This window comes from Chaetodon auriga, chromosome 13, assembly GCF_051107435.1.
Source record: "Chaetodon auriga isolate fChaAug3 chromosome 13, fChaAug3.hap1, whole genome shotgun sequence".
Taxonomy (NCBI): domain Eukaryota; kingdom Metazoa; phylum Chordata; class Actinopteri; order Chaetodontiformes; family Chaetodontidae; genus Chaetodon; species Chaetodon auriga.
The window spans coordinates 10,133,066-10,146,150 of NC_135086.1; the positions used below are offsets into that span (position 1 = coordinate 10,133,066).

The 13,085-nt window shown below is 43.1% G+C and overlaps 1 protein-coding gene across 1 annotated transcript in view; it reads left to right on the top strand.

Annotated features, from left to right (window-relative positions):
• cps1 (carbamoyl-phosphate synthase 1, mitochondrial) overlaps positions 1–13,085 on the top strand; it is a 46,086-nt gene that overhangs the window by 305 nt on the left and 32,696 nt on the right. Inside the window, exons 2-20 of the mRNA XM_076746937.1 lie at positions 1,352–1,461; positions 1,686–1,830; positions 3,195–3,284; positions 3,386–3,442; positions 3,527–3,619; positions 3,740–3,829; positions 4,245–4,373; positions 4,481–4,587; positions 4,921–5,062; positions 5,291–5,368; positions 6,253–6,351; positions 6,568–6,663; positions 6,923–7,112; positions 7,327–7,484; positions 7,629–7,757; positions 9,316–9,460; positions 10,196–10,406; positions 10,644–10,842; positions 10,935–11,111. Coding sequence (XP_076603052.1) covers positions 1,352–1,461; positions 1,686–1,830; positions 3,195–3,284; positions 3,386–3,442; positions 3,527–3,619; positions 3,740–3,829; positions 4,245–4,373; positions 4,481–4,587; positions 4,921–5,062; positions 5,291–5,368; positions 6,253–6,351; positions 6,568–6,663; positions 6,923–7,112; positions 7,327–7,484; positions 7,629–7,757; positions 9,316–9,460; positions 10,196–10,406; positions 10,644–10,842; positions 10,935–11,111 — 2,445 coding nt within the window. The remainder of the gene's footprint in view (positions 1–1,351; positions 1,462–1,685; positions 1,831–3,194; positions 3,285–3,385; positions 3,443–3,526; positions 3,620–3,739; positions 3,830–4,244; positions 4,374–4,480; positions 4,588–4,920; positions 5,063–5,290; positions 5,369–6,252; positions 6,352–6,567; positions 6,664–6,922; positions 7,113–7,326; positions 7,485–7,628; positions 7,758–9,315; positions 9,461–10,195; positions 10,407–10,643; positions 10,843–10,934; positions 11,112–13,085) is intronic.

The following is a 13,085-nucleotide window of genomic DNA, read 5'->3' on the forward strand; positions in this document are numbered from 1 at the left end:
CCATAAAAAGTTAATACAGCTCTTTTCCCCCAAAAAGTAGGAGCTATTCCTATATTCGGCATAGGTCCATCACAAGAAACAGCTTTTATTTTAACATAATTTAAGCTTTGCTACAGTTTCCCGGTCAGCCTTAAACTACTCTTGCATCAGAAATGCTGCATAATGTGCGGCAGGTTGCAGCATGAGCCAATTGGAAAAATCGGAATTGCATTGAAATAAATTCTGTCTGGTACGCTGTCATCACGCCGAATTGACACGTGGCCACATGTGATTCAACAAAGTATTGTAAGGAATTTGTTTGATGTATGTTCGTGTGCCATTGAGAAAGAATGCAGTAAATTGGATGATTTTAAGTGCAGTTTGGAGCGGTGACAAAGGAAACTTACTTACTTACCAACTCACACAAAAAGTTCTGCTGTAAGTTGATGAGACTGTCAGACTGCAGACACATGTGTAGCATACAGATGCTGTCTGCTGGAAGGACACACCTGCAACCACTGACTCAAAGCACACTCTGCACATATACCATCTTCTCCTCTGTAGTGGCTGTACATCTGCCCATGCTTTGTTGTTGTTTCATTTTATTTATTTTTTGTATTGTAATATGATCCTCTCTTTCATGTGCTGAGTCAGAAGAGTTTAAATGTGACACATTTACTGTTACTATTAATCTTTTCCTATGTAGTAATAAAACGACAGTGAAAAATGCTGATGCTTCGTTGCATCGTGTCTGTAAATCAAAGGCAGAGTTGCATCACGTTTGAGATCCACCCTGAGTTCAACACCTTACTTTCTCCTGTCACATTTCCACAGAAAAGCTCATACACTTTGTGGTCAGAGTGGAGGATGGTCAGGTTTCAGATTGCATACCTTATTATTTGCAGGCTAGAATTAACTCAAGTCTTGAACCTGAAAAGAAACTTTATGGTTTCAACACATTGCATCAACGCTGTATATCAATACATAACATTTTATCTGTAATGAGACTTTTGGAAGAAGAAAAAGTGTAGTGTTGATGGCCACTGGCTGGAGGTCTTAGTGGGTCACCAACCTTTATATTTGCATATTTATCTCTCAAACACACACACACACACACACACACACACACACACACACACACACACACAGAAGAACAGATTTGTCTGTCTCAGCATTCACAGCACAGTTCACACTGAGCTGCAGTTTCAGCATGAAGTCCTAGAGGCTCACTGGTTGCCACCACTCCTAAATTCAAAGTCTACGACATGTCTTTTTCAAAGTTTTGCCTTTGGTCTGTCCAAACCCACCTCATAAAAAGGGAATGTGTTATTTTTGGGTGAGATTTTGCTCCTCGATCTCTTTTAACTCCCAGGCCCAGACAGCTCACCTGGTCTTGGAGGATGGCACCAGGATGAAAGGGTTTTCCTTTGGGCATGATGCCTCTGTAGCCGGGGAACTGGTCTTCAATACTGGCCTGGTGGGGTAAGAAGCAGACGTGCTGACACGATTCGAACTACATTACATTTTAGACTGGAAAAAGTGCACTTCAACAAGCGCAGGTCACATTTTAGGATACCAAATACCAAAATATCAACCTTGCCGTGAGCATGCATCTTAAGTGTGTTCATTAGATACCACGAGTCGACAACACGATGACACGCTTCATCACATCACAATGTCCTCGTCCTGCTGTTTCCCTGCTTTAGGTACCCTGAGGCCCTGACTGACCCCAGCTACAGGGGTCAGATCCTGACCCTGACCTACCCTATTGTAGGAAACTACGGGGTGCCCAACACCCAGGAGCTGGATGAGCTGGGCCTGAGAAAACATGTGGAGTCAGAGCACATCCAGGTAGGAAACTCGATGGCCGTTTGATGGTTTCAGGGTTTGCGGAGGCCTCAGTGCTGCAGGGTATTTATTAAATATTCCTGCTTTGACCCGCTCACATCATGATGATATTTTAATTTTCTTTTTGTCCTTGTTACTGCCCTGACTTGTGTTATGGCCATAGAATATTCAGCAATTAGTGCTCCAAAGAAAAGCTGAAAAAATGACTAGATTGGATCTCTTTGGTGATTCATTTACATTTTACATTTATTACTGTTATTTTTTATGAATTAATTCTTGGAAAAAAATATTCCCATCCGCCCAGTTGCAATTTATATGTTAGTGCTAATCAGCAAATATTACAGTAGCTTGCTAACGTGCTAAACTGTCATGCCATACATGGTAAAAATTATACATATTTATAGCATATTTAATATTTAATAGTTTTTGCACATATTATCCGCTCCTTGTTCTATTTATTTTCTAGTTGTATATATAGTACTTTTGAATATTTCCTATTTTTTATTATGCCAGGCAAAGGGGGCAACACATCTCACTGTGTAACGCAAAAAAACCCTGGAAACCCTGGACACCTTAGCATGTTAGCATTGCCATTGTGAGCATGTCAGAATGCTGATGTTAGCATTCAGCTCAAAGCACACAGAGCCTCCAGCATGGCCGCAGACTCTTCGTCCGTTATGATCGACTCGTTGTTTAAAAATTCTCTCAGGACATATATTAAGGTGTATACACAAATAATGCGTCTGATATTTGTAATTTCCACATTAAAGACACCAACTCCTTTTACCTCACTAAAATATCTAGAATATGTGAAAATACAAATTTGCTAATTTTTAAAATTTGCCAGCTGGACACAAGATGTCTCCTCCTTCACTGTGAAGTTCAGTCTCAGTGTTTGAGCACTGGAGGCTTCAGGTTTCCACATCACACCTGTGTGTCCTGAATACTGGACCAAGAAACTATGTGTGATGTCACAAATCGTGCTCGTCGGCCCGCCTCTTAAAATCAGATTTTTAACAAGCAGCAGATGAATGTGAAAACAGGCTTTTAACTCTGCATCATTCTGCACAGTGAAGCTCAAACATCCAACTGTAAGAACAGGAAGACAAACAGATTTTTGAGTAAAAGAGGACTTTAAATAACTTTTCAGGCTAAAATGTCTCTGTTTTCAGTTTTTCTGTTGTAAATATTTGCTAGTGTGTCTGCATACAGTGAAGTCTTCATACGTTTGTCAGGGTTGACTGTGGAGAGAACAGGTTGGATCTCGGTCTCCTCTCATAGTAATCTGTACTGTTTCTGACATTTTATGGACTGAATGATGACTCAGTCATTTTTTTGTGACTGGTGTTGTGCTTTGGTGTTTCTAGGTATCGGCTCTTCTGGTTCAAGACTACAGCCATGAGTACAGTCACTGGAACTCTGTCAAGTCTTTGGGACAATGGCTGCAGGAGGAAAAAGTTGGGATTCAAGTGTCCAAATATCTGCCGTGATCTCAGAGCTCCTCGCAGGTGAGACTCTGCTGCTGGTGGATTTACAGTTTTGCTTTCCTTCTTTAAAGGTTCCTGCGCTGTTTGGAATCGACACCAGAATGCTGACCAAAGTCATCAGAGACAAGGTAAATCCAGGCCTGGACTGCTGCGTCTTTTCCAAAAGGAGTGGCTGATCACTCACGGTTGTTTCGCTCGTGGTTTCTCCTCAGGGAACAGTTTTGGGGAAGATTGAATTTGATGGACAGCCTGTTGAGATATCTGACCCCAACCAGAAAAACCTGGTGGCAGAGGTCTCAACCAAGGTAACAGCTGCTAACTGTTTATCTAAAACCATCGTTCTTCCCATGACACAAGCTGGGCCTGGAGCAAATCAGATCAGGTTTTCTGCTAAGCTCTCTTTGCTGTGTCCCCTCGACCAACAGGAAACCAAGGTGTTTGGAAAAGGAAACCCAATCAAGGTGGTGGCTGTTGATTGTGGTATTAAACACAACATCATTCGCCTGCTGGTTAAGGTGAGAATGGATGCAGAGGAAGTGGTTGAGTGTGCATCCTCAGGGGATCACACACACTGTTGTATGACTGTATGACGTAACCCTGAATGACTCTCTGCACACACGTTTTATGCAACCTGACTGGGACAATATTAGATGGTACTGTCTAACAAGCTCCAGACAAAAAAAGGATTTGTTTGTGTCCTGCAGGTGCGAGAGAAAGTAGACTTCTCATTTATTTCCACTTATTTCTGATGAATATATTAACTTGTATTAGGTTGTAAAAGTAGGTCCTTTATTTGCCGTTTATTGTTCTGTTGGTGAGTTTCTGGACGTCTGAACGTTCTCATTTGTTCAGTAATTGGTACTGTGAGACAAAATGTATCTCAGTATTATTAACTCTTAAAACTCATGCTCCATATGTCTCTGTGTGCAGAGGGGTGCAGAGGTGCACCTCGTACCGTGGGATCAGGACTTGCTGAGTCTAGAATACGACGGCCTGTTCATCTCCAATGGACCAGGAGATCCGTCTCTGGCCAAGACGCTCATCAGCAATGTGGGCAAGGTAGGACACGGTGTTGTTTATAGTGCCGCAAGTTGAATTCTTCTTTGCTATAAAGGTATAATGCTATAATATGTATGTATAATATTTGTATGTTTTCTCCTGTGAAGGTGCTGGAGAGCGATCGTCCCCAGCCAGTGTTTGGGATCTGTATGGGCAACCAGATCACTGCTCTGGCTGCAGGAGCGAAGTCATATAAGCTACCTATGGGCAACAGGTGAGACTTCAATAGCTAATTAAGGCACAACATGCACGCTCTTGAAGCATCCTCATAAAGATTTAAAGGGGCCCTCTGGAGTTTTCTTGTAAACAAACAAAAGTTATGTTATCATCAAAAGACACTCACTGAAAAACAGCTCCAGCAGCTTCTAGAGGTCTAAAACTCCACAGGGAAGCTTTAAGTCTCGCCGTACATAAACACTGTTTATTTGTCATGTTATACTCTCTGTGCTGTTAAGTTTTAATCTGGTTTCAAAGATTTCAAAACGTCATCTGCCTTAAATGAGTCATAAATACGTACTGTGTTTTATGCACGTCTGCGGTTCCCCAGAGGCCAGAACCAGCCGGTGCTGAATGTGATGTCGGGCCAGGCCTTCATCACGGCGCAGAACCACGGTTACGGCATAGACAGCAGGTCCCTGCCCCCGGGGTGGAGCCCGCTTTTCATCAACGCCAACGATGGCACCAACGAGGTTGATTTCTCTCTGTGTGAAGCCTCTTTCTAACACAGCCTGGCATTTTAATGCACCAGTTTCTCTTCCGGACTGAATGTGGTCAAGCAAATAAGTCTGCAGACCTTAGTTTACCAAAATAATTTTACAAAAATAAGACTCACCTGCTGCTGAAAAGACGACGCATGCAATGCAGAACACTGATGGATTTACTTTAAGTGCCTTATATCGACTCTGCATATTTTCCAGGGCATCATGCACAACACTAAGCCCGTTTTCACGGCCCAGTTCCACCCAGAGGCTAAAGGCGGTCCCACCGACACAGAGGTAATTAAAGGCTGCTATGTAAAATATCTGAATATTGGAGTTGAGTTAAGTAAAGGTATCTTAACAGGATGCAGCTCAGTAAAAGTTGAAGCTGTCACTGAAACTTGCAAAAGCTGACTTGTATTAGAAGCTAAAGCAGCTGCAGGCAGCAATGAGGTGACATTTGTTTGTATGTATATTGTACGTAAACCAGACATTGTAGTGAAAAACCAGTCGCCACATCAGTGCCTGATTGATGTTTGGCTGCACCGGGGCCGCAGGTGTTTAGGTAGACCGCCGTCTGCCTGTGCCTGTCCCTACAATAAAGCACTGATGACTCCGTGCTGCAGCTCTTGTCTCCCGCTCGGCAGGCAAAGACTGCAGGTCAAATCCTGGTCAAAGAATGTTGTGACCTCTGTCATATTAAGGCAGAATAATGAGTCCTGTCCTCTTGACAGCTCTGCTGGAGAATTCTAGCCTTCCACCTGGGTTTGACTTTTTGGGGTCACCACAGATATTCTGCACGGTGCACGTGACAAACATTGTACACACTGTCTGGCAGAAAGTGCTGTTTGTTAATGTTTTTCTCTCAGACATTAATAAAATGAATAAAATAAGAGTTTGCCGGTCTGGTAATTACTTTGACTGTTGGCAATTACCACACAGACTCATTCCAACTGAAACACAGCGTTTACTCTATTATTATTATTATTATCAGTAGGCTGAGGGAAAAGTGCCTTATATCACTGTACAAATAATACAAAATAAATAGTTTTGCTTTGTTTCTTCTGATTTGAAATGATGAAATGAGTGAGATGCTCCTCTGTGTGCTTTTTCTGTACATTGTAATAAAGCATATGTGGTTCATACCATGGTCATGTTGGCGTTTGTCTTTGTTTCCACAGTTCCTCTTTGATGCCTTCATATCCCTGATCAAGAAAGGAAAAGACGCAAACATAGTGTCAGTCATGCCCAAGAAACCCTACATCCCCCCCAGAGCGCAGGTACAGTACGTCAGCAGCTTCACCTCCAACTGCAAGAGCAGCAGAAGGTCATGACTTTGATTAACTCCAAGTATAAAAGCTGAACAGGGAATTTATCACATAGGTCACCTTGCAGGAAAATACCAGGATGTTGTATTTTATGAGTTGGGAACCAGGAAGTTTTACACCATGTTCATCATGGTGTTATTACATTTCATGCTGCTGCTATCTGTGCAGGTGTCAAAGGTGCTGGTTCTGGGTTCTGGTGGTCTGTCCATCGGTCAGGCTGGAGAGTTTGACTACTCTGGATCGCAGGCCATCAAGGCCATGAAGGTAAGAGATGAAGCAGCAGCTTAACCTGTAACCCACAGAAAACTATCAAAAGCTTCGGTTTGCCATGACAACTGAACATGATGTAGATACATACGGGCAGATTATATGTTGAAAATAGATCCTAAAAAATACACACTTAAATTCTATAACATTTAGAATGAATTCTGTCACACTTAAAACAAACATCCAAAAGGCCCTTCATACGCAGTGAGTCTGATTAACCGTATGGTTCCTGGTCCATCTTCACATGCTGTTGTAGGAGGAGAACCTGAAAACGGTGCTCATGAACCCAAACATCGCCTCGGTTCAAACCAACGAGGTGGGCACCAAGCAGGCCGACTCCGTCTACTTCCTGCCCGTCACGCCGCAATTTGTAACTGAGGTGATCAAGGCCGAGCGTCCAGACGGCATCCTGCTGTCCATGGGCGGACAGACTGCACTCAACTGCGGTGAGACCTGTGAAACTGACTCAAGTAGTGGAACATGTGTTTGTCTTTTTGGCTCAGAAAGGACAGCTGATGAGCTGCTCAAGCTAACTGGCTCAAAGGGGGTGTGGCAGTGGGAGTGGCCCATGACAAAAAGGCGCATAACTTCCAAATGGATTCATTCATACTTGTTTAAACTGCCTGTAAACGCGTCTCTGTGTGTCGGTGTTTGAACCAGGAGTTGAATTATTCCAGCGTGGCGTGCTGGAGAAGTATGGCGTGAAGGTCTTAGGAACCCCGGTGGAGTCCATCATGGCCACAGAGGACAGACAGCTTTTCGCCGACAAACTGATGGAGATCAATGAGAAGATCGCGCCCAGTATCGCTGTGGAGTCGGTAAGGATCCAGAAACAAGAAAAAAAGATCTGCTATCTCTAAACGGTTTATACGACATTCTGCACACAGAGTGGATGTTTTGTGTGTTTAAAGCATACGCTAACACCGTTTTTTAACAGTATAATATGCGTGTGTGTCTTTCAGGTATCTGATGCCTTGAACGCAGCCGAGCAGATTGGCTACCCAGTGATGCTGCGATCGGCCTATGCACTGGGAGGACTGGGCTCTGGTCTGTGTGCCAACAAGGAAAAGCTGGAGGAGACCGCCCACAAGGTCAGAAGAAATGGTGCAGTGTCGGCGTGTGGGCGCAATTATAATTCTTACTCTATGTCTTTTTGTCTTCTTTACGTTTGATTGATCAAATGAGCATCTGAAGCGTTTCACCACGACTTTCACTGACGAACTTTGTTGATTTTATACCTTCGCCCGTGTTTACAGTATTAACCCGGGCGAAGATAAAAGCTTTGAAATTGTTTAGATATGTTTCTTTGGTGCTCCGCCAGGAAAGAAATAGTTTGCTGTTGCTAAGCAACATTCTTTTGTGCTCGTTCAGTATCCAGCATTATGTCTGACAGCTCAATTGGTTCTAATCTGTGATCACAGGCTGCAAAATGAACTGTCTGTGCCACACTGTTTTAGATCGGTGCATACTTGTTATGCAACGCTGTGCGTTCTGCTGCTTTCCTCATTTTTTGCTTCATTTGGAAGTTTGACTGGCAAATGTCTCTTTGCCAGGTCTGCTCAGTGAAGAACAGGGAGGAGATGGAGTTAAACACGCATTGCTTTAATCCCAAGTCCTCGGCATTATCAAAAGGAGAATTGCTGTATGTTTATTGTGTATTTTATTATATAGGGAGGCTGCAAACATGTTTTTTTGTTAGTTACTAAATATGTTTTGAACAGCAATAACAAATCTCCTCCTCTCCCCCAAAAAGGCACATTTATTGTAGTTTGTGTGGAAAGTCATTTGGAGACTGTGGCACACACAATACAATAACACAATGGAATTTGATGCAACACAGGGATCCTGCAAATAGACTACAGCACATGTAACTTATCAGTTTTTAGTTTTTGATGAGACTGATGTGTTCATTGAACTTCATGATAACTATTCAGGCTGCAGTTCATGGTGGGCCTTTATTGATTTGCATTATTTGTAAAGGTTTCCTTCCTTTGATAACAGTAAGATTTAACTTCTTGGAGCTGCTGTGCCACCTTCTGCATCCTCCGCTGGAAAGAAATTAAGTACAAAACACATCAGTGCAGTCCGGCAAAGTGTTTATTATGTTAAATCATTAGAGCAAATAGTTTATTTGTTTACATGAACTAACATCTAATTCATCTCTTCTGGATAATGAGTACAGCTGCAACTAACGACTTTTCATTATGAATCAATCCGCTGAATATTTTCACCATTAAATTAATGAATCCTTTAGTTTCTAAAGTGCTCATCACAATTTCCCAGAGCCCAAAGAGACGCCTTCAGCGCGCTTCTTTGGTCCAACAACCAGTCCAAAGACTACATTTCTGATCATAAATGACAAAGACAGCAGAACAACCAGCAAATGTTTGACCTTTTAATGGGGAAAAATAAACAATTAATTGTTAAGTATTGATAAGCGGGTGGGAATGGATGGATGGATGGATGTTAAGTATTAGATAAAGGCTCAGAAAAATACCACCTCTGATTGGAAGATTTCCACTTGCAGCATTTACGTTTGGGAGCGATTGTACTGAATGATATTTCAGGGGTCTTTATGTTTCTGTGTCTACCTGCTGTGTAAAGGTTAATGTGGCCACACAGCGTCTCTGTTAATAACACTGTGTGCAGGCTCTGGCCATGAGCAGCCAGATCCTGGTGGAGAAGTCTTTGCTGGGCTGGAAGGAGGTGGAATATGAGGTGGTGAGAGACGTGGCTGATAACTGCGTCACCGTCTGCAACATGGAGAACTTCGACCCTCTGGGCATTCACACAGGTACTGAAACACAGGAGCACGCACTGACCCGTCCATCTTCAGGCTGGTTGTGTGTTTACTGTCTCTTGTTCTGCTGTTTCATTCAGGTCTGTTTGCTTTTTGTATTCTGTTGTCCTCAAACAAACACAAAATCTCTTCCTCTCCCTCTCTCTCTGGGGAGGCTCCTTCAGGTCGAGCATGTTTTGTTTTCCCTCTCTGCAGGTTGTTCATGTAGACCAGATTTACTGTGTACCTGGATATGGATGTATGGACGCTTTCGGCAGCTGTTGTTGTCCTTTGTCAAGCATTAAGAATCAATACTTGAGCGACAAACTTAAGCCTGTCGGTTTAGCCAACATCCTGAACTTGTGCAGACTGAGACACTTAAAGTGTACCTAGGATTAAAGATGGTCTGAGTGCTCCTTACAGATTTAGGGAGGATTAACAGACCAGTGTCTAAAACGCGGTACTGTCTGGCCTGTAAAACGATGGATGATCGCCAGCTGTTCAATTATTACATGTTTGTCGCTGATTTAAAGAATTGTGCAGTACTTTTACAGAACTGTAACTCCGATGATATAAGCTTTGATGTTTCCGTAAAGAAAGTGATGCATAATATATCCTTAAATGTTTTAAAGAAAACTGCACAAACAGCCATTTACAACAATATGTTCACACTTTATGTTTACATTCAATCAAATCTATCTTGTGTTTTCTTTCTCATCAAGGTCTGTCCTTGTCCTTCCTCTTCTTCAGGTGACTCCATAGTGGTGGCGCCGAGCCAGACGTTGTCCAACGAGGAGTACCACATGCTCCGTGAGACGGCCATCAAAGTGGTTCGTCACCTTGGAATCGTGGGCGAATGCAACATCCAGTACGCCCTGCACCCGGCGTCCCTGGAGTACTGCATCATCGAGGTTAACGCCCGGCTCTCCAGAAGCTCTGCTCTGGCATCCAAAGCCACCGGGTGAGAGAAAACGTGTGCAAACGGAACGCTGGTGATACAACATGTAGGAAATGCTGTCCTGTAAACAATTTAGATCAGATGGTAAAAGCTTTGGGAGTCTTTTGGGAGAAATTTTTGGATTTCCACAATTACTAAAGGTTTAAAAGATCTGAGGGGTCAATACAGCATCAGTTTACGACAGAAACTTCAACCACAAGCTGATTTTGGTCTCCCTGCCTCTCGGTCCTTGTCTCACAGGTATCCCTTGGCTTTTGTTGCCGCTAAGCTGGCTCTGGGTATCCCCCTGCCTGAGATCAAGAACGCGGTATCGGAGAAGACCACAGCCTGCTTCGAGCCCAGTCTGGACTACATCGTCACCAAGATCCCCCGCTGGGACCTGGACCGCTTTCAGGGCATGTCCCATGAAATAGGCAGTGCCATGAAGAGTGTCGGAGAGGTTGGGGCCGGATCCATGGCTAAACGCTCGCTCATTCACTCTCCTCACGCACATGTTTTATTCTGTCATGTACTTCCCTCCTCTGGATTCAGGTGATGGCGGTGGGCCGGACCTTTGAGGAGAGCATGCAGAAGGCCCTGAGGATGTGTCATCCATCAGTGGATGGCTTCGTGCCCCGGCTGCCACTCAAGAAAGCCTGGGCCGACACCCAGGACCTGCAACAGGAGCTGGCTGTGCCCTCCAGCACCCGCATCTTCTCCCTCGCCAAGGTACACTAATCTTTCATAACGTTAATAATAAATGACGCCGACTCCAGTTTTTCTCATTAAAATCACATTTTGAAGTGCAAAAGAAAAAAAAAAAAGATCATGAAAAAACCATGAAACGTGGAGCAAAATGTATCCCTGGTCCACCTGCATGTCTGTATGTGAAAGCTGGTGTTTGAAATGTTGATTTAGTGAAATAGATGCACAGGAGGTAACACATACAGAATAAACAGCGTTTGATTCGTGAAGTGACAGCAGGGCCTTTTCAAATATGTTCAAATGTGGAGGAGGATGAATCAAAATCACACAATCTGAAATGTATTTTCACTTGTCCACTACAATGCTGCTGGCCTGTGTGTTTCCCTCACATGACCCCAAATCCAGAACAGTTGGGACGTGTTTACCCACAGCGGTTTTAGAAAGTGTTCCTGAGCTCATGCAGTAATCTCCTTCATGTGATCATGTGTTCACAAAGTGGTGAACCTCGCTCTATCCTTGCTTATGAACGACTGAGCCTTTCCAGGATGCCCCTTTCATACCCAATCATGATACTCTCACCTGTTACCAGTGAACCTGTTTACCTGTGGAATGTTACAAACAGGTGTTTTTGGAGCATTCCACAACTTTCCCAGTCTTCAGTTGCTCCTGTTCCAAATTCAGAACAAGCATTTAATTACAAAACTCAATGAATCTGATGAGGTCAGACATTAAGTATATTGTCTTTGTACTGTTTTCAGTTGAGTATACGTCAAAAAGGATGAGCAAGATTTCACATTCGGTTTTATTTATGTTTTACAAGCTCAGTCACAGCTGAGAGAAGAGCACAGTGAGGCTGCATCTGTGTCAAATCCTTTGTTTCCCAACAGCAGAGATACATTTGTCCACTTATGGAGAGGAATCATTGAAAACAGACAGAGCCAGTACGCAGCCTTAGATCCTCAGGTGGGGCCTAAAGATGAGGCTTCAGTCTAAAGGTGGCCGTGCTTTTGCCATCAGGACCCATCAGCTTTGGAACGACCCGCGTGATGACATAAAGCTCACAGGATCAGTAACTTCTGTAGAATCGCTTCTTAAAACCCATTTTTAGAGACTTGCTTTTATGTGATGTGTTTTTATCGCTTAAGGTTTTCATTCGTATTTATTCACATTGGTATTGATCTTTTGTCTTCTTGTTTCAACTTCAGCTTAACTTAACCTTGATTGTTATCATGCTCCTTCTCAGCCTTACAGTTTAGCTGTCTGTTGGTATACCGCCTGCAATATCTTGTTTTTGCTTTGTCTGTCAAAGCACTTTGTAAACTCTAATTTTAAAGGTACTATGTAAATAAAGTAGGGCTGTCAAGTGAATGTGCTCGGTCTGACCTCCGAGCTCGCTGCTACGTAAGCGCTTTGCACTTTGTTAGGCGTGAAGTACCCCTGCTTTCATCATGTTCACAAGGCTAACGTGGACGGTTGTATGTTCAGGGATGCATGGCGAAGAATCACAGAGCGTCATTGATCGGCGTTAATTCTTTTGATATGCTATTTTTTCTATTAATCAACATTAATGCCTTCTTTTGACAACTGTAAAACAAAAGTTATGATTAGCGTTAGTAGTATTATCCTGCTAAACAGTTATTCAGACATAAGCTATGATGAGGAGCAAAGACAAAAGACACCAGAGGAAAATGAACTGCATGTGATTCTCTGATACATTGTTTGAAGCTCAGCTCAGTCATCAGTTCTCTGACACTGAAACTAGTGAAAATCACAGTAATAATCACTTGCAGCTTGATTAGCTGCTCCTCATGGCAGGTTTCACTGCATGTTTTACAGGCTGCTGAGCGAAATCCTCCCACACTAACCTGGAATCATTTCTCTGCTCGGACATCTAACAGAAAGAGGATAAAACATGTTTATGAAGCTGTTTTCAGGGCACAGCCTCCGTCATATTATAGGCTGATGAGACAGACTTGCTTTGGATGTCTGATTTTCAAT